At 39.9% G+C, this 21639-nt stretch overlaps 1 protein-coding gene across 1 annotated transcript in view; it reads left to right on the plus strand.

Annotated features, from left to right (window-relative positions):
• nr3c1 (nuclear receptor subfamily 3, group C, member 1 (glucocorticoid receptor)) overlaps nucleotides 1-20157 on the plus strand; it is a 23704-nt gene extending 3547 nt beyond the window's left edge. The window contains exons 3-9 of the mRNA XM_023403036.2: nucleotides 10961-11109; nucleotides 11282-11398; nucleotides 11541-11825; nucleotides 12454-12598; nucleotides 13225-13355; nucleotides 13982-14139; nucleotides 15628-20157. Coding sequence (XP_023258804.1) covers nucleotides 10961-11109; nucleotides 11282-11398; nucleotides 11541-11825; nucleotides 12454-12598; nucleotides 13225-13355; nucleotides 13982-14139; nucleotides 15628-15780 — 1138 coding nt within the window. The 3' untranslated portion in view covers nucleotides 15781-20157. The remainder of the gene's footprint in view (nucleotides 1-10960; nucleotides 11110-11281; nucleotides 11399-11540; nucleotides 11826-12453; nucleotides 12599-13224; nucleotides 13356-13981; nucleotides 14140-15627) is intronic.
• Nucleotides 20158-21639: the final 1482 nt, after the last annotated feature.

Here is a 21639-nt window from a genome sequence, read left to right on the forward strand (position 1 = left end):
CCTGAGCATCAATGTGTGTGTTTATGACATGTCTTAAGTCCAATGTGTCATCAAGAGTTTTGTAACCCAGATAGCATTTTTTTTTTTTTTTTTTTTTTTTTTTATCTTGTATCTCTACTATTCAGTTTAACAGCCTGTTGGACTTGCTCAGGCTCTCACAGAAGTATGCACCGATTGGGGGTTAATGAGGTTATTTTGAGCAGATCTCTTCGATCTTCCAGCTTCATTATGCCAAAAATAAACCTGAGATGTGCACTGTCTTCACTTGTAGCAGATCTGTCCCCAAAGAGACTGTTCATTCAATAATAGGAACAAATGAATTGTTGCTTTTACAAAATAGCCAGGTCTGTACTGTAACAAGGAAATTCTTGTGTAGAGAAGAGTGAAAAAGACTGCTTGTTCCACTGACTTTCTCACGTGATTTTGCTGAATCTTAATTTCTGCTGTGATTTCTTTCCAGTGAGCTCCCATTCAGTTGAATGTAGAGTCCAGTCACAGTGTTTGGACTCCTCCCGGCCCCACAAAGTGTCCTTTGTACAGTTATGACTTGCCCTGTAGAGTTTTATGGGTTCAGCTGTGAACGTGGCTTTGGGGCACAGTGGTGAAGCAGCTCAATAGAAAGTCTCCACCAACTCTAAGACAAGTGACACAGGCTTTATGTTTGTGTCTCTTTTACATTCACGCCTCTTTGATTCACAGTATCCGATAGGGAGTGATCAGCTCAAAGATTGGCATACATGCACCATGTCAATGAGGGCACAGATGTAGTTGTGTTTTTATTGTTTGCAAATTATTCGTGATACTATCTTCACGACTGTCTGACAGTCATTATAATGCCTGGTGACCAGGAACAGATTGGGAGAGACACGAGATAAACCTCATTTTCATTTTGACATGTGGCTTTTATCACCCATCTTTGTGTTATTTAGAGGCGTGTGTGTCTCTGTGTGTGTTTAAGGATAGGATTATGTTTATGCATGTGGTGTGAGCACAGATAATTTTATGCGTGTGTGGCTGTTTGGATATTGGCTTATCGTGTGTGAGTTTAACATTTCTTTGTGTGTGTACTTTCAGTGAGTGGGAGCCTGTTTTTGTGCAGTGGCTATTCACCTCAACCTGTGTGACATTTAGTGGTTTGAGATCAGCTGAACGCTTGGTTGCGGTGGCTCAGGGGGTTGGCATCAAGTCACCAAGTCCTCCAGCTTCTCACGCAATGGTGCTGCTTCTGCTTCCTGCTGAGGCTCGGGCACGCAGTATGAGGGTAATTAAGTTGCAAAATGCGAGAGGTTGTAAAATACAATGTGAGTGCATTTTCACTTCTATACAATACTCACACACGTGTAAGCTGAATTTGAAGTAACAGAAAAAATATTCACAAATGTGCAGATTGATATTTACGTGAATACAATGATAGTTACACACTTGAAATCCAACATTTACTTGTATTTTTTTTTTTTTTTTTACTTCGGTCCATTTTTCAGTACAACCACAAATCTGTTATTAAAACCTCTATTACAATCTCTCAGATTGGTCACTGCACTTCTTATGATAAATATGTTTCAAAACTTGCACTTTTAGCAAGTGAAAATTTAAACATGAGTTCAGAGGCTGGTTCTACAAGCTCTCACATTTTACAAATTGGAGGACCTTGTGTGGGACTGAGTACCCGACCTGCTTACCTTAAGAGTTTGCTGCTTTGCAGTTTGCAGGTCTTCTAACATAACCAGTTGTCTCCCTCCTCACCGGTGCTTTAATTTTCCATACACTGGCTTTTACTGCATCACAGTTTTACAATCTGACTCAGTTTCACTATCTGACTCACAAACAACTGGTTCTCACACAATGAAGAATGCTTCACCTTGAGAAGTGCTCTGCTTTGTTCCTATTTTGGGATATACACACCCTCATTGTGTAACTGGTTTTGATGTGGCACAACCCAATTAACACTAAATTGCCCCTAATGGAGGAAAATTACCGAAACATAATTCCTCTGGTAGATAATCTCAAAACTAATTTTCTGGGTCTGAATTATGTAACCTTTGTTTTTACTTTGGCATTTCCTCCTCCGCTTATGATTGGCCCGGCCCATAGTGTGGAGTAGTCTTTGATGACTTAGCCATATAATGTATCCTGCTGCTGACTTTAGCCTGTGCCCCATTTGGTTCCTGGGGCTCTTGGATAAAATAAGAAATGTTGTGCACGCTATGATCTATAAAACTGTTATTTATAATGCACACTGCAGATCACTGGAATTTCTTGGAGGCCTTCTTTTGTGTAATGTAGGAACACCGTTTGTAGAAGTAATAAAACCGACTCACTGAATAGAGCTGTGCTCACGTTTCATATAGAGAAACCAGTGTTGTGCAGCTTCAGCATCAAGTTTTCTCTTTGGGTCAGGTTTTCTCAGGTGTTTCACACAAATGAAATTTCATTCATTCAGGCTTTTGTGGCTTTAATTGACATAGATTCACAACTTCTGCTCAGCTTTTCTACCATTACCTGCTTTTATAATCAATGTATTGTCTAAGGGGTTTTTCACACAAATACGTAAAACATTACCTCGTTTTAGCTTCTTACATGATCAATTGGGAAAATAATGGGCAGATTCATCGATAATGAAAATCCCATTGTCAGTCCATTAGTTGCAGCCCTAAATACAGACAGGCAGATAATGCATAGATACAGTTCTGCAGTAACTCTGGTTTGCTGGCTCAGAGCCTGCTGTGCAGTCATACAGTAAGTGCGCTAAATGAAGCAGTGCCCAGGTAACTTGAAGAGCACATCCGGTAGTTTCTTTTCTAAGGTGGTAAAACTCAAGAGAATTTCACACGTGAGAATATTGAGTCAACTTAAAGAACGGGCAATGACTCACTGCTGAAAAAACCTTGGGAGAAAAACCACTTGAAAATAAGCTCTCAACTAATCTTGTGTTGTGTTAAAGCAGTTTTCTGACTACTCTGTCATGGCAAACTCTTTTATGATCTCCCCATTTTAGTTTACTCAAATCCTGCATAGTATAACAACTAACATACTTTAGATGCAAAATGACATACCTATGTAAACACTTGCGAAACACTTAGGAAATACAAAATGTTGTAATGTATGTTGATCAAATGTTGGAATTATTCCTGCCAGATGCCCGCAGGACTTTTTAGCAACCTGTTGAATGTGTGAGTTTCTTTCAGACTGACTTAATAGTAGAGGTAGGTATTTTTCAAGTAATTATTCTGTCTCAGTTTAGAATATATAGCCTCATAAAATAATTGCAGTGTTGAGAATGTTAGGCCATGATTTCAGGGCTACAACTAAAACCAGGCCATAGATTCAACTGGTGATGGTAAAGTAAAAATGGTGTCTCTCACAGCTGTCAGATATATCATATGTGGTTTGATGCCTGGTTTGATACGCGAGTAGTTTATGCTCTTTAGTCTATTTATATATAGCTAAATGTTTATGTAAAGCTTATATTTAGTGCATGAATAGTATCAGCTTTCAGTCTGGACTTCACCGTGTTTTGAGAGTAATCTTTGGTCAGAGTTACTATTCAATGCACAGCCTTGCTCAGGCACACCCCTCACCTCTCTCTCTCTGTCTCTCTCTCTGTCTCTCTCTTTAATTTTTTTCTCTCTCGCTCTCTCGCTTTCTTTCACGTCCCCTGTTTTTGCTTCCTGCAACCAAGGGCAGAGTCCTTGACTGTCATCAGAAGCTTTCAGCAGCTGTAAATCACCTTTTATGATTGTGTGCGTGCGTGCGTGCGTGCGTGCGTGCGTGCGTGCGACATGCAGGTCTTTTGGCTTTGTGTATTATGTATGAGTGTGTAGGTGTGTGCTTATGTATGCATGTCGCTGTGTCATGAGCACTGTGGCAGGCAGGCGGACTACAGAGCGCTGCCATGAAGCTCTCACTCTTCTGACCTACTTTCCCTCCCGCCTCCCCACAGCTGGCGCCGAGTGAACGCACCAGATCAAATGCCAGCCATTCCAGTCGCTTTCGTGTTATTACCGCATTCCCCTGTAACCACAGTTTTGCTTTTCCGTATTTAGTTTTTGTTATGTTTTGACACTGAATAGGCTTATAGAAATTCCCCATATTGAAGTTAAGGGAATATAGATAAGTCTGTGTGTTGTTTGTGCTGTTCTTGTGTTGACTGTACTTATGTGTACAGTTGTCGAGTCAGCAAAGTCAAACTTTGGGAGTGGATTCCTCCCACATCCAGATGAAGGTATTACGGTTATGCACACAGTAGCAGCAGCAAGCCTCCAATTCATTTTACAGGCCAAGAAGCCACCTCCCACCTACACACAGTCACTAACAGCTCCTATTATGGAAACTAATATGGAAACTCAAATCCTTTGGGGTTATTTTTCTTGTGCTCAGCCATGGGTTAGGTTTGGTTTCCTCCTCTGGTGTTTGAAGCCAAGCAGTAGTTGCTGCCTGGGGCTACAAAATGTATGTTTTATTGAAAGGGGTTTTTCAATAAAGCGTGGAGGAGGGGACGATGGTTCCTTGCAGCCAGTGTCACTGAGGCATTATCCAGAGTATCACATGTAAGAGTATCTTGCTGATGAACCAAAACAATGGCCATAAAAACACTTGATGTTGGTGCGAAAGTGCTACAAAAAGTGCTGTACTACAGACTGGTGACAAATTAAAGGGAAAAACCTGAATGAATTAGTCAAGGATGATAAGACCTAAAATTATTTGTATATGGTCACTTATTATATCAAGGTATTCCAAAATTAAAAGGGACACTTCACTCAAAACTTGATTCTATGTTTTTCACTCTATCGACGATGTAAGAGATCATATCTTAGGAAATAAATAAATAATGTGTTTATTCGCCCAAAATAGGGATGAAAATGAGGTATAGTCCTGGCCTACATGTGTTTTGGGAGGAGTAGTCTGCCCCATAATCTGGGTTAATTAGTGAATGTGATGGGATTCAGTCGCGGAGTCAGTAGTTATGACCTTGCTGTTGTTTCAAGCTGTGAGTGAGTTGTATTACCGGCCAACCAGGATCTGAGCAGAATGTCTGAGAAGAATATATGTGGAAAAAATTGTTTTTCATGTTAACTTTTATTATCTCACAGTTTTCACCTCTGAAATAAAGGTGTCACATGATTTGTGATCCGACATACCACAAATATACTGGGCAAACTCCGAATTACATTACACACAAATTAATTTACATCTGAAAGCTGACACCACAACGTTTACATTTTAACACATATGACAAAAGTTATGAACACAACACAAGGAGGCCAAGGATTAGATTACACAATTCGAAAAACTTTTCGTTAAGATGGAATAGAAAAATAGTAGCCTACTAATTGTCCTACACGCTCAATTAGGATTTATACAGAAACCACAGAATGTGTTGTTAATCAAGGAGAATAAAGCTTCAAGTTGTATAATATGCAAGCATCAGCAGTATTTCAGTTACAAATAAAATAAAGTATAAGGTCATTATTTCTTTTACAATAACTAACTGCTGAACTAAACTGTTTTTACAGCTTTCTTGCTGGAAATGAATGAGTGTATGGTGTCCATATGTAAAGAATTAGCTGCCAGAACGGGGAGAAAAAAAATTCCCATTTTGTGCAGCCCAAGGAGAGCAACTGCCTGACTTAGAAAACTGCAGCTGCCTTACACCCACAGGTTTTAACGTCATGTGACATGGTGACGATTTGCAGAAAGTCGCAGAAAATTTCTAACAGACATGCACTGTTTAAAGTCCAGCATGCATCACGTTAAGTCAGCACTGCACAGCGCCACATTAGGTTGAATGAGCCTAATGCAGCGCTACAAGACCTGTGGGCGTGACAAGTAGATTTCCCTCGTGATTTCCCTCGTCATAACTAATAATGGATTTCAAAATCCATGCAGTGGCAGAACGTGACACCAGTTACAAAACCGATATGCCGCTCACCACTCACTCACTGAATGGTTTGATGAGTATGTAAATAATATGGATCATATGGCCTTAAGTAACCAGATCTCAACCTAACTGAACACCTCTGGGAGATTTTAACATGTTGGACCAGCTCAGTCTTCCTTAGAATTGCATCCATATTGGTCAATTCTGCACGTCACGGGTTCATGTCCACTTTTAATGTCACTGCAAAGAGTAGTGTGTCCTTTAGGTACAGTGGTGGAAAGTAAGAGGGTTGTAGTAGACTAGATGAATCGGCATTTACTGTACCATGTCTGACTGGCTGCCATTTCAGAGACTGGAATTCTTGTTTACCTTTTTTTTCCCCCTGTTACCATGATCTTTCCTTAACCTCAACCTCAAAAGGGTTTTAGTTGCCTAATCCTAACCCTAAAAGGTTCAGTGCAACAAGCTTTTCCTAATCTTAACTACTGTGTCAAGTATTTGCCAGGAATTGTACAAAACAGTAACTTTAAAAACATTGACATTGCATGTAAAAACTGAACATGTAATCCAGAAATCCATGTGTGCTGAATTGTACAATAATGACATTGTTTGGTAATAGGGTTTGTTAGACTGTGCTCTCCACTACCATCATCCAAACACATAATGAGGGAATATCTTTCGGAGGAATGTTGTACATGCATAGAGTTCCTGAGACAGGAAGAGTCTATGCCAAGGAGCACTGAAACAGTTATGGAGGCTTGTGTGGCTAAAACCTAAAACATTTTAACTTTGTTTTTCATTTAATTTGCGACCCATCTGTATCTCCATCGTATTAATTTGCTGTGGCAACATGAGTTATCTTCAGTGGAGATGATGCACTAATGTCAGTGTACTACATACGGTCTCTTTTTATGGAGGTCACAGGACGCAGATATTTTAAAGAAGTCCAGCCCTGTCTTTGGCCAAACAAACCCAGTCTTTCCACTCCCTCATAAAAGCCGTGTTGTTGTTCTGCATGCAAGCACGATTTAGAGCGTGCAGACCAGTTCCCCCTTCTATTTTGGTGGCTCTTACCTCAGGGAAGGAGCACTTCCTTCTGCTTCTCCTCTGCTCTCCTCTTCACGCAAGTTCTGATGAAGATGAGATGTTTGTGCAGTGTATGATCAATAATAGTAACGGTGATAATCATTACAACAAAACAGAAAAATCTGAAGTTTTAAGCATGCATCCACCCAGCCAGATTTTTGTGGAGATCCTTACTCTATCATTTTCAGTTTTATTTCTGTGCTTGATCTCACCACATGTGAGCCAGAGACATCAAGTTGAGTAAAATGAATAACTTTTGCAGCGGCTTGGTCTGAAAGTGGGTAAAGAGTGCAGGTTCATATAGAATAATATGTGGAATAAATGTACAAACTGAAAATAATCTATTGCACCTAAAAAGAAATAGTTGGGCATTGCAGTGATAGAGCTCTAACAGCTGTTTGTCTGAAGTGACAAAGAGGCTGGGGTATAAAGAGCAGGGGCCTGCCACGCTACTCGTGACACTCGCAGCTAAAAGGAGATTATGAATTGTTAAGCAGGGCACTGGGCCACCAGCATTATCATAAGTGTGTGAAGTGGCTTGACTCATTCTAACGCAGGCAGATTGATCACACTCGTTCAGACACCAGCAGTTAACTTTCTCAGCACTGCTCTTGTTGAAGTCGAGGCCCATCTTGGGGTGTCTCTGTCTTTGTGCTATGGCTGAGCTCTGACCGATAGTAAACTGTGAGGGAATGCGAGAACTTCCTGTCGATGAGGAGCGCACACTTAAACAGATGGTTTCTAAAAGAGGAAGTTCAGTGTCCCCACATTGCTTTGCAGCTTTGATTGGTTTATGTCTTACAATAACAGATTTGTAGCTTATCTCATGGCTTCGTTGAATGTCATTAACTGATTCCAAATTTGAGTTTTGAGAAAATACTGAAAGGCAGTGACGTCACCTCAGGCTTACTTTATTGTTGGAAACGTGTAGCAGCTACAGTAATTGGATTTTAACCAGTAGCCTTAAGCTGTCTACTAAAGCTGTCCTGCTGACACCATCCCAGTGGGCCAGTGAAGGACAAACTGGTTACCCCTCCACACCCTCTGACATCATCACCACTCTGGACTCATTAGCCTCCTCCGCCCACCCTGCTGGTCACCACACCCTCCTTTTGGGGCTTTTGTTTGTGTGTGTGAATTGATATGTATGTTTGTGCTCTTATTAGCAGTGGGTTAAGGAAACCCCACATAAATCTGTAAGTGACAGATGGCATACTGGTTTCATCATGGCAGCAGCACATCTTTTATATGAATTATATTTACCTTATGTACCTTCACCCTGTTTAGTGGAGCTTTGGTGACTGAGATCCAAACAGCAAGTATTCAGGTGTGCTGGTTGGTTATTGATTAATAACTCAGAATATGATGATGTAACATTGATAATACATTCTTATTTGTACAAAATAAATGCAAACTGTAAACCATGATGCCTCCATATGATAGGTAGTCACAACACAATTATAGGCCAGGGCAATAGGTAGAGAGCACATTATTCTAATTATTTGTAATAATTATTCCCCATCCTAAAATGGCATTAGTGAAGCATGCTTGTAACTGATCTTAAAACAGCATTGTTTAGCCTTTTTGGCAACTTTGAGGCAATGGAAGAAGCTGTAAACACAATGTTGACATATTATCACCTTATAAAGTTGTTATGGCTAACATCTTGGCAAACAATCCAGCAGACACGTAGGAGCAATGTTAGCATTTATTTGGAGCCATTTTTCTGACCACTTGATGAATGTCTGTCCAATCTTCACCCCCTTTTTAAAAGAAAAAAAAAGAAAAGTCTTTAGCTACTAAATGCTTCACTGTGTTCACCAGTTAGTCGCCACCTTTGTCTGTCTGCTGTTTGGTGTTGGGCAGGTAGTGTATGGTTGGTGTATCAGAGCTTTTTTGTTAAAAACAGGGGCCTGCTGCATCTTGGAAGGATGGTGGTAATGGTGGTGACAACAAACGGTTGCAGGGTTGTAACACCAGAACAGAGTAGAAAGATGCAGAGCTGAGTGGAAATACAGAGTCGCGTGATAATTCTCTGTGGTTTCATCACAACAAACATCACCTGTCACATTACTGTTGACTGATGACTGTTATCTCATCACTCCTACGCCCTGAAGTTCAAATCCCTGATTGCTGGATGAGTCTTTATTTATTTAATCCTTTATTTAGTAGTCTCTTTGAGAATATGAGAAAATTCACATACACAAGTTACATTTAGTATTACTTTATGGGTTGTGGATATATCAGTGAAAATTGTTTTGAAACTTATTGTTTCCTCACTCCTGTACAATTATCAATTTTAGATTTCTTAATACAATTTAACTTTTTTATTATTCTTTGGAGGTTATTACAAAAGTGCTACAAGGACAAATGACAAGTAAAGTAAAAACAGATGATCATAATTTCACCTATAGTGTTGAATTTGTTGGATTTTGAAATGTGAATGTTCATTTTATGTTTCTACTTAATGATTACTGCGTTTCTGTCTGTATAGATCAGGCTTTGTTTGAATTGAATTGATCAAACCAATTTCAAATTCTAAAAAAAGATTTATTTAATTTGAACAGCAGCTATAAATACTTATATTAATAGTCCTTGTGCCATGTTGTCCACTTTAATGAATGGTAAATTGTGCACACGGTATGGGGTGTAATTTGTTTAGCTATTGTTGGTTGTATCCACTAAACTGAAACTAAAATCTCACCTGAATGTTTTTGTTTTGTTTGTTTTTGACAAGCAGTCAGATTTATTTGAAAGTGCTGGTTTGCCTGCTTTTCAGGGATGTGTGTTTTCACTTAAATTTGAAACCAGGTTTCACTTCTCACAGCTGGACCAGGAGGGAGGTGTTCAGTGAGTGCCCCCCTTTGTGGTATTGTGGACACCACAAAGGGGGGCACTCAAACCATCAAAATATTGGGCAGGAGGGATTCAAGGCTTGTATTTCAGCTCTATGAAACTATACACTGCGCAGAGACACTCAGGAGGAAATGAGAGCTCACAAACTATCAGCACACAGTTGTGCTGAATACAAGTCATAAAAGGTTGATGGGTAGGTTTTTGACCACAGTCAGTTGTCAGTGGTGCTCAGAAAGCTCTCAGTCCTGTCATGGCTAGACAGCGTCCTCAGAGGTCTCTGCCTGATAGGTTTTTTTTTTTTATCGGGCTGCTGAATGCTTGTGGACTTGATGCTTTGATATTTCACAGGTTTTCCCATTGTGCTGCACCCACTGACTACTGGGGCCTGACCTGCTTTCATGCTCATACCCTCATGTTGTACAACCTAGAGTGAACTCGGCTCCCTGGCTGAAATCTACACAAGTGTGTTAGTATGCAGTCACGTTTCAGAGCGCCTCTTATCAAATAAAACAGTTTGTTGTCATTGCGGAGGCAGACGCGTAGACACATGGACTGACAGAGACTGTTGTTGCACGTCTCAGGCTCAATATCCTCTCAGTGTGGGCGTTGTTGCTGCTGTGGCCACTGGGTCAGAAAGGGGGCGTGGACCTCTGGTGCATGGATGCAGCAAAGCCTGACGTCCTCTAGTGGTAGTTTTGGATAAGTGCGTCTCCAACCACTGTTGAGTAGGTCTGGAAATGTTTATGGTTGAATCAAAGGAAGAAGGGCTGTTTTATGACAACCACTGGATTTAGGATGTGACCACAGATCTCAGATAATTTGGGCTTTAAAGGACCAAATGGGCACAAAGGGAATCACTTTTCTTCACTTATGATGTTGGGAATGAAGATGAAGTTGAGGAAAAACAAGCAAAAACTCTCAAAACATACAGTATGTGCCATACTATGGACATGGATTTGACTAAAATGTTTAAGCAGCTGTGAAATTACAATAATATCAAGCAACAGTTTTAACAGACAGTAGATATCAAGATACAATGTTACATTTTTGTTTGTAAAATGTATGTTTTTGAGGTGAAGAGAGACGTAGTATCTCTGACATTTCCCTGCTCTGTCCCTCTCCCTCCACTTCTGCCTCCAGACCAGAAGGAGTCCCAGCTACATCCTCACCACAGGGAAAGGGCGGGACTCATAAAATCTGCCTGGTGTGCTCTGATGAGGCTTCAGGCTGTCACTATGGCGTTCTTACCTGTGGCAGCTGCAAGGTCTTCTTCAAGAGAGCAGTGGAAGGTACAATGTTCAAATGCTGGAGTCATTAGGATTTTAGGTTGGAGGCATGACCATTACAATGTAAAGGACTGTAATACAACTAATTAGTTTTTCTGGATTTTCCCTGGAGTGTATTTGCCACAGCAATAAAAAAGTAAATAACAGATTAATCTTCGTCTTCCGTGTTCCTCAGGGCAGCATAATTACCTGTGTGCTGGGAGGAACGACTGCATAATAGACAAGATCAGGAGGAAGAACTGCCCTGCCTGCCGCTACCGCAAGTGTCTAATGGCAGGCATGAACCTGGAAGGTACATATTAATCACATGGATGATGCCAAATAGTGTACCCTTGAGACGGTTTAATTTTTCATGTTTGCTCTCTACCTTTTCTATTTTTGTCATGTAACGCTGACCTGCATGTTCATCCTTTACATCCTTTTCTCTTCTCCAGCACGCAAAACCAAGAAGTTGAACCGCTTAAAGGGCAACCAGCTGAGCAACCCGCCCGAGGTGTCTCCTCCACCAGTTGAGTCTTACTCCCTGGTACTCCCTGGTAAGTACCAGCCTCAACTAGTGCCCACAATGCTGTCCCTGCTGAAGGCCATCGAGCCAGACACCATCTACGCTGGCTATGACAGCACCCTGCCCGACACCTCCACCCGCCTCATGACCACCCTGAACAGGCTGGGAGGCCGACAGGTCATCTCTGCTGTCAAGTGGGCCAAGGCCCTGCCAGGTTAGTAGACAGTTAATCCAGGCTATATGTAGTGAGATTAAGGTAGTTTGCAAAGGGACTGATCCGACACAGTGAAGTTGATGCAGTTGCAACAAGTTTCAAAAGTTTAAAAAATATTTTTTCTTACAACATTGACCACAGATATGCAATATGCGTCTTCTCCCTCTCTATGTACATGCCATCTATATGACGTGTGCTGTTTGGTATTTCAGGAGTTGTGTGACACCACACACACCCTGAAAACGTGTCATCAAATTGTAACAGTGAATGTTTGACAAGTGTGACCTTAAAAGCATTTGTAAAAGCAGATTTTGTAATTTATTGGTGCAGCGCAGAACAGGTGTCTTGATTTGTGCAAACAAACACTGACACTGCACCTGGTCCTGCTCCATTTGGGGTCAGGTTGACACACGGGCACATTTGGTAAATGGAGAGAAGTGGACAAATTAATGATGATATTTTGCCCCATTGTTTTTATCAACCAGATTCCGCTTCTGCAAAATGTATGTGATAATTGATGGACTGTATCTTTATCTGGTTACTGTTCATTGTCACTTTCATCAACACACCCTCCACACATTGACTATATTGGTAGCCGGTTGAAGTATTTCCATGTCCTTCCACTCAGGTTTCAGGAACCTTCACCTGGATGACCAGATGACCCTGCTGCAGTGCTCCTGGCTCTTCCTCATGTCTTTCGGTCTGGGCTGGAGGTCGTACCAACAGTGCAACGGCAACATGCTCTGCTTCGCACCCGACCTCGTCATCAATGAGTATGTATTGTTAAGTTAACAGTCTATAAGTTTGACCCTTGTTGCTTGACTTGATACTGAAAGTAGGATTAGATTAATGTGTTTAAAATAAAAGTTTACAGCACATTCTCTGTGAGAAATCATGTGTCACTATTGCCAGTATTGTTAACCGAAAATGGCTTGGTAAATGGGGTCTTCACCTCCATATAAATTGAGCACTGATGTGATATTTCCAAGTCTCAGATTTTTACATACATGCAAACATACATCTGTTTGTTTATGTCCAACAGTGCAGCTCTCTGATTTGTGCTGTGTGCATTGTATATTCAGAGAATCTAAGTCTGTAATCAGGGTTTCATCCTTCTTGTAGGTTTGATGACTCCATTTGTAAACAGCGCTCTGAGTCTAGTGAGCAGTCGGCACATCTACCATGCTTAGGGCTGTAAAAGGCCTTTTTGCTTTTTTCCTTTTTCTTTTTCCATAATTACAAGCTGAAAGTTAATAAGATCATAATTAATATCTGATGAGGTCAGGTTCTCTATTTGTCAGTCAGCCTCCAAACAAAATTCAGCTACAGCCTAAATCAGCTATGACTTAATGCAGAAACAGTTATATGTTGTTTAACCAGTCCTGTCTGATTTCACCAGAGAGCGAATGAAACTGCCCTACATGGCCGACCAGTGTGAGCAGATGCTGAAGATTTCCAGCGAGTTTGTCCGGCTGCAGGTTTCCCATGACGAGTATTTGTGCATGAAGGTCCTGCTGCTGCTCAGCACAGGTCAGACTTTTACCTTAAAGCAGCTGAACTGCTGTACACCTCCCATCACTATCACATGTGGAAGGTGGCGCTGTAATTATGCAATCATTACAAAAGCCATTGCGCAAATCATATCCTGCCACAGATGCCGGAAGATAATGTTGATATACACAGGACTAAACATTACATCACAGCCTTTGCCAAATCATTATCTGACATGCTATACAGTAAATACACACCCAGTTTTACACTTCCTCAATGACAACACAATTATGTAACTAATTTAGTTAATGTCATGCATGGCGATTAAAGTTGTAGACTAAGAGTTAATAATTACATCAAGCTGATCATAATTCCAGGTAGCTAAACACACCTTACTGTCTGCACAGTCCTCTTCAGGGTGTGTATGCTGTTGGTGCTTCACCCTAGAATGACCTGACTTGTAATTAGTACTTGTTATTTTTGTCCTTCACAGCATGGAGAATTACTATAATTCAAAATGTAAAATGTGACCGTCCTCCTTTGCAGTTTAAAGCTGGAAGTGTTACGTGTTAAGTGTGAAGTATTGGCACCAACAACTGGCACCGGACCAAATACTCTTATATCTGTCCCAGATGTTGACCTTGAGTTTCCCCACTCTCCCACAGTGCCAAAGGACGGCCTGAAGAGCCAGGCGGTGTTCGATGAAATTCGGATGTCGTACATCAAGGAGCTGGGAAAAGCCATCGTGAAGCGTGAAGAGAACTCCAGCCAGAACTGGCAGCGTTTCTATCAGCTCACCAAGCTGCTCGACTCCATGCATGAGGTACAGTGACAAAACGCTTTGTGTGACTTCAGCATTACATGTTATCAGCAAGCGGTTATTGACCAACTGCAGTCCGCAGCTTTTCAATGAATCCTCAAACATTGATTGTGATTAGTGTGTTAGTTTGCGGTTTGGTTTTTCCAATAATGCAGGGTTGCAAAGTACAAATTTATAGTATTTTATAAGTTGCAACAATGGGATCATAACCACCCTGCCTCATGCATACTTAATGAAACCAAGCCTTCGTTAATCCAGAGTGTTTTTTGTTTTGGGTTTTATATTGTGTTTTGAATCCATTACAAGTGAAGTTTGTAGATTTTATACCAGCCCTGGAATTTTCTTATTAGGCAACAGTTTTATGTAAATTCAGCCTATTGCACCAACTGGGAGTGTAAAATCAGTATTAATTGCAATATATATTTCATCTAGAGCGCTATTTTGGTGATATGAGAGAAAGCTAATACTAACTAGGGACAGAAATTAAGATACAGTATGTTATCACATGAAATAGCTAACAGAGGATACAACATGTGTTTGTCCATTCCAGTCCAGTCAATACCGTTCCACGTCCATGTCATTGATGCTGTTGTACTTTGTTTTTACTAAGATGAGACACATAAATATGGTCATAGATGAAAGTATTAACAAAAGTCTCAACAGTATTTCGCATGTCTTGGGCCCTTGTCTAATCCAAACAGTCTAGCATGATGTCTGTCACAGGGATTGAGCGCAGGTAGAATACAATGTATACAATACAATATAAACAGCAGAGACTTGGCTATAATATTAAGTTGTATTACTTGACAACGCACTACCAAGTTTTTCTAGCTGAATATATGGCCATCCACTTTCCCAAAATAGGCACAGCTAATAGAGGCAGAGTAAAACTCCCAGTTCTGTTAAGTAGGTAGGTTTTGTTACTTGCTGATCTTGTAGGAATAAGACCAACTGAGTGTCACTTTTGAACTCTCTCAAGTCCCCGAGCTCTCTCCATAGTCAGCCAGGCCATAGGGACCACCGGGACTAAGCCCAGTGGGCCATAAAGTCCATAAAGTTGTTCCAAGCTAATAAGTCCAGAGCTGAATTTCTCTCTGTCTGACCATCACCGATATCAACTCTTTTTTATTTCTTAAGTAATAGCTTTAATTCCCACACTACATTCAAACTTGGCTAAGTTTAAACTTAGACATCACTATTTCCAAACCCCTCAGATTTCCATGTTGTAGTATAATCCACTATAAGATCGACCTCAACGGTTCAAAACATGTTTGCGTAGCTCATTGGTATTATTTGTATGTATGATGGAGTTTTTTTAAAGGCTTTAAATGATGGTTCTGGTTGAGAAGCGTGTACCATTTAATTGGCAATACATTGAATATATGTGTGAATATACTCTATACATGTGTGTATTATCTAACCATATCAAGATATGTTTTCCACCAAACCCTCTTTGTTTGTGTTTTTATGTTACTTCCTCTGTGTCCACAGATGGTTGGTGGACTGCTCAGCTTCTGCTTCTACACCTTTGTGAATAAATCCCTGAGTGTGGAGTTCCCAGAGATGCTGGCGGAGATCATCAGCAACCAGTTACCAAAAGTCAAGGCCGGCAGCGTCAAACCTCTCCTCTTCCACCAGAGATGACTGTGCCCCTTAACAGACACATTGCCTTAAAAATCCCACCACATCACCTCACCACCCACCTCCCCAACCCCCCTGGAGAGTAACGATGAAAGGATCTGAGGCGAGGAGTGAATGATGTTTTTTGGGAGCGAGTATGCAACTTTGTGCGGTGTCTCCCTCCAGGTCTAGAGGGAGAGAGCCGAGAGAGACGGGACATGTTTGTGTAGAAACCAGACAGCGAGCACAGACGTTTAGTTTTGTTGAGCAGTCTAAGATGTAGTGTGTAACAACAAGTAGGAAATATTTGTAAGATAAAAGATAATCACAAAGAGAAATAGGCTAACATCCATGTCGTCTCAGGTTTCTTACCTTCAAATACAGAACGATATCTAAAATAGATAAGACAAATATCTATGTACAGGTTCTGATAGTATTTTCTACATTTTCAAATTGTAACAGTTTATACAGTTTTCCAGGTTGTTGTTACCTGGGAAGGTAACGAAGCTTAATTAATAACATGCTCTTGAGTAGGCTTTTAGACTGTATGTTCCTCTTTTAGTTTTTACAGGAGGTTGATACAAAATGTTTATCAGTCATATGGGAAAAAATCTGTTCTCCAATCATTTAAAAGTATATTTCTGGTTTGCTTTGATTGATACTTTGGACATATGAAACAATTCTTTTGGCTTGTTACGCGACCATTCAAAGGATGATTTCTCCCACAAGCCGACCTCTTCCAGGTTTACACACGTCTATTATAAAAGGGAAAAAATATGTGCCTTTTTTGCTTCAAATATCATCTGCCATTTTCTTCCTACCTGTCTAAGGCGTTCTTCTCTTTAACCCATCATGGTCTTCCTTCATCGTATGTTGATTGTACATTTTATATTACATGCAGTTGCAAGTTTTCCTTTTTTCCAGTGGCTGTGTTCATCTTTAGAAGTGGCAGCTCGGTCCATCCTCCGTGTGTAGAAATGATCCTCAATGTTCAGAAAGAATATTCAAAGCCTGCTTCCTTTGACGTGATCTCCCACACATTTAACTCCACATTTAAGTGCGATTCAAGCACTTTTTTTACCTTGCTTAAAGGCTTTAAAAGACTGTGAAGAAAGACTGTTATGCTGTACTAGTCTTTACCATATGACTGTAGATAAAATTTGGAACTTTTTTTTTTTTAATAGGAAATAGCCCACTTTGATGTTTATTTTAGCCCCCGCTCCAGCTCCAGTAGTGGAATAATGGAATGTGATAGATTTGTGCGTCTACCAATCAGAAATGAGAGGGCATATTTTATTGTGTTTGCGAGGTTTTGTCATTTTTAATTCTTCAGGAAAACTCCTTTTCTGTGGTTTTGCCATGGCTCAGACTGGTTAGAAAATAACCGTCCTTCATTTTTTAACATTTTTTCTACAGTCTTTTTTGGAAAACTGACAAAGATGCAGTCATGATTCTGCCACTGAAGATCCTTCTTCGACAGTATATCCATGCTCTCAATAACCACCTGCTTCGGGAAATATGTTATTGAAAGTTAATGCGTTGTTTTCTTTGCGTTGCTCTTATTTGTCAAAGGAATAGTTTTAACAGTTTGGGAAATATGTGTACTTGCTTTCATGCCGAGAGTTGAGAAGATCAATACCAGCGTCCTGTCTGTACAGTAAATGTGACGCTGAAGTCAGCATTCAGTTAGCTTAGCTTAGCATAAAGACTGGAAACAGGGAAACGGCTCGTCCAACTGTCCACTCTCCACCAGCACCTCTAAACCTCAGTAATTATCACGTGAATGTAAACATAACAAGTTACCACTTATGATGGACGATTTCTTGGCTGGGACCTAGTAATTTGCTGGACTCTTCACTTTATTCTTCAGTTTTTGTATAAATCAAACAAACGAGATATAACATATATTAATGATTTTGTTTTCAGGCTACCTCTTCCCAGTCTTTATGCTAAGCTAAGCTAATTGTCTCCTGGATGGAGTTTCAAATTTTGCGTATAGACATGAGAGTGGTATCAATCTTCTCATTTAACTCTGTAAGAGAAAAAAAATGAATACGCGTATTTTCCCAAAATACTGAACTATTCCTTCAAAATGAACAGTTTGTATGACGGTGTGTTTAAACAGCACTTTGGATCAGTTGTTGGCAGATTCATTACCCTGTTAACCTCTTACAGCTGCTGATAACCTTCAACCTCTCCGACTTAACCCCCTTGCTTCGTTAACGCCCTGCCAGGCACCTTGTCTTCATGTCTCTTTGTCTTTTAGTACTTCTGCATGTTAACGTGTTGTCTGTTAGTTAGTCAAACCCCAATGTTTGAAAGCACTTAGCATCAGTCACCTCGTAGAGTCATGCCACAGTAAAAGTGTAGTGTCACTGACTGGGGAGGCAGGCAAAATGGATCCTTTATTCTCTGGGAACTATTTCAGTGCCAAACTCCTGTTTTGTCTGTTTTCAGTGATGCGAAAGGTTCAGTGTTTGCATCAGAAGAAGAAACAAGTCCCAGCATTGAAGCTTGTAAATTTGTCTGATCAATAGAGAATGGATCGAGGACATTATTAATGAGCGATAGATTACTCTTTTTCTTTTTTCTTTTTTGTAACACAAGGCACTCACAGATGTGTTGTGTAGTCACACAGAATAATGTAGGTCTGTCAGTATCCCTATTTTTATGTGTGGTGTAAGTAAGTGGGAATTTGAAATGTGTTGCAACGTTTTCATCAGTCAACTTTGTCTGCTTAGTTTGTCATCAGTGTGTTTCATAACCCTGACATGCTGTTTGTGTTTAAAGCACAAATTAATCCAGGTTTTGACATGAATGTGAACCTTAAAGAGGAAAATTTAGTTTAAAAGAAATGTTATCGACATATTAAAGAAAATGCTGTGTCAGTTAGAAATAATTGGTTAAATATGTCAAGTGTGCGACTACAGAGGGCTCACTGTTGCATCCCAAGTTGAAAAATGTCAACATGTTCTCTTGCTAAACTATCCTAACAACAACTATAAAAGCAGTCATATATTTTAAGCCACTTCCACGCTCAGGTTGTTGAAACTTTATGTCTGATTCACACAGTATGTGGTTGTCCGTGTTTAGTCATTAATGTGCGGATATTAAGAACCAAAAACATTCAGTTTGGATTCCCAAAATGTGTCTGCTTCTGTGATTTTATTTATGATGTATTTTTGTCAGGAAAAAAAAAAGGTTTACTTGACATATTAGGAAAGTTTCACGAATGTGCTGCCACCGTTGACATTTATACCCAGGCTCAGAAACAGGACGCTTGTTGTTTTTCTTTTTAAGGTTTATTCAGAAAAACTATCTTCATTAAACTGCATAGGGGTTACTCATGGGTTACTTTCACATTCAGTGTATCGAAATCTCTTCTGCTGCTGCTGCTGCTGCTGCTTGTCATTTAAACAGGTATATATATATAAAATCACACACTTGCCTCTTCTTGCTCAAAAATGTATCGTTGCTTACCTTGTACATTTTTGAGAAGGACAACTGAATATGCAATAGAAATAACAGATAATCTATCACTATCACATAACAAGATGTGGTTGCTAACTTTTTTCTTCTATTTTTTTTCCGATATAAGCTATTTGCATACAGGAGATTCACATTTAACTTCAGGAATAGATACACTTCAGTCAGTAATCAGTCCACTCAGACTGCACAAAAAAGCCTATTTGATGTTTAACTACAAGGTGACCAAAGCAAGTACAGATAAATTCAACATGTCAGTGTAAACTTAAGTAGCTCATAGAAGACAAATGTACAGTTATTTGTTTTCTTTTTCTTTTTTTTTTTCTTTTTTTTATAAACACATTTTTTTTTACTCTAACGTGATGGCTTTGGTCAAATTGTGTAATACTGTGAATAGGATAGGAGTCAGTCTTTTTCACACACAAACTGTTTGTGAAAGTAATCAACCAGCTTGAATCTAAAAAGATTTGCACTACCCAAATATTGTTTGAAAATCTATTTTGTATAAAATATATGCAGACATTAACTTTTGAGAATTATCAAGGGCAGATCATGTTTCACTGGTATATGCTTTCTCTAAAAAGCTTTGTTTTGCTTAAAAAAACTGAATATGTACATATAATCCATTGTAAAGAAAACATGGTGTGTTTGTCTCCAGATAATAGTTTTTCTATACAAACCCTCTGTATTATTTCTCCTCTGTAGTGTGAGTCCTGTTGAACTTTTCCTCCATTGATTAAAGGTTGTACTGTATGTCTTTGTGTGGTACTTCTCAAAACAAGGAACTGTATGCTGATGTTTGCCATGATAGTAACTCAATGATAATGAACAATGGAAACGGTAAGCTCGTTGTAAGCCACTTCTCATGATCACAGCGAGCACTTGTTCATCAAATAAATGAGCTTTTCCATTCTGGCACCTGGTTTATTGAGTCTTGGAGGAGACTGTTGAAGTCTACCGAATCTCTGAAGTGTATCACAGGTTCTTGTTTTCATGAGTTTTTAAATGATTGTTTTTAAGTTTCAGACTCTGGACTCTGGCTCTTCAGCAGCAGCTCTAAGTGAAATGAGGTAAAAACTTACACATAGAGGTTGCATGGCTTTGACCTCAGCAGCTCTACATCAGGGTTTGAATGAAACGGCTTGTTTAAAAAGTAATGGGCATATATAACCTCAGTTTACTGCTAACCATTAAACTATACAATACATTTACATAACAATGTTTCTGTTCATGTAGAAACAGCTCCAAAAGACAAAAACAGAATGGTCTACTTCCTGACAGTCTCAAAGATGAATCAACGGTAGCATGTTAATACTGGGTCTCCTCTGCAGCTGCGGTCATCACCACCTTTTGTGGAGGAGCTACTTAAAGGGTCAGTTCACCTAAATCACACAAGAAGTGACAGGCTCCTACATTGAACATGACATTGATGTGAACACACTACTTCCCTCCCTGCCATCTGGGTTCTTAGTTGGGTGTTATGTTGTTTTTCTTTCTTTCTTTTTTTTCCTGTGCTTTTCCCACTGGTTTCAGGTGGGCGGGGCTCTGCTCGAAAAAGTTGAGTTCAGCTACTTCTGTGCATTTCAATCCAAACATGATGAGCGTGAGTAGTTTGGTGCTGTCAGTCAAATCTGATCAAACCACACCCATAGTTTTGATAAACATTTTGATTCTTAACCCCTTAATAAATAGTACATGTTTTAATTAAGAAAAAACTTAGTCACTTATTTATTCAAGAACACTTATTGTTAATGACAACCACTTATGATGTGAAGCCAAGTTTTCAGGGGCTTCAAGACATCCACTATTAAAGGTCTACTCTTCAGACTGTGCTGGAAGTGAACAGAATAGTTTTGTAGGGCTCAAACATCTCAAGATTACTTTTGCCTCTGCTTAGAGTTGTCATTAGGTAGGAAGTCATTTCTGATGGAAACTGCTGCAGCCTAGACTCAACATTAGCCTTTATCCAGGGTTTGCATCCAACCTCCAGTGCCTCCTCTTCTTCAGTGCTGATTTTTTAAGTATTCCGAGCTTTTATAATTATATTTGTATCAAATGACAACATGAAAGCAATTTTTGTGAAGCTATTGCAGGTTTAATAAAGACCTATTTTCTCTTATTAGAAATTATGAATAAAATAACCTACTAAAATTGCAAATGTATTGACTTAAAGGCGTGGTTGTGCCTTTCTTTGTAGTGTTGTTTAAATCACAGCACTTTTAAAAAGTTGAGGTTGAGTTTGGGGTCTTGATGTGTCAGTAATCACGCCCCACGGTTGAGGCCAGGAGTCGGGGACGCGCATCCAGCTGCCTGTGTGGTCTCTGCGCTCGTTCACGCGCATGTGAACACCTGACCGCTGCAGGGGACGGTGCCCGCTGTTAGTTTGATCGGGGGAAA

This window comes from Seriola lalandi, unplaced genomic scaffold (assembly GCF_002814215.2).
Source record: "Seriola lalandi dorsalis isolate HSWRI2012SDOR001 ecotype SW California unplaced genomic scaffold, Sedor1 jcf7180002054058, whole genome shotgun sequence".
NCBI classification, from domain to species: Eukaryota; Metazoa; Chordata; class Actinopteri; order Carangiformes; family Carangidae; genus Seriola; species Seriola lalandi.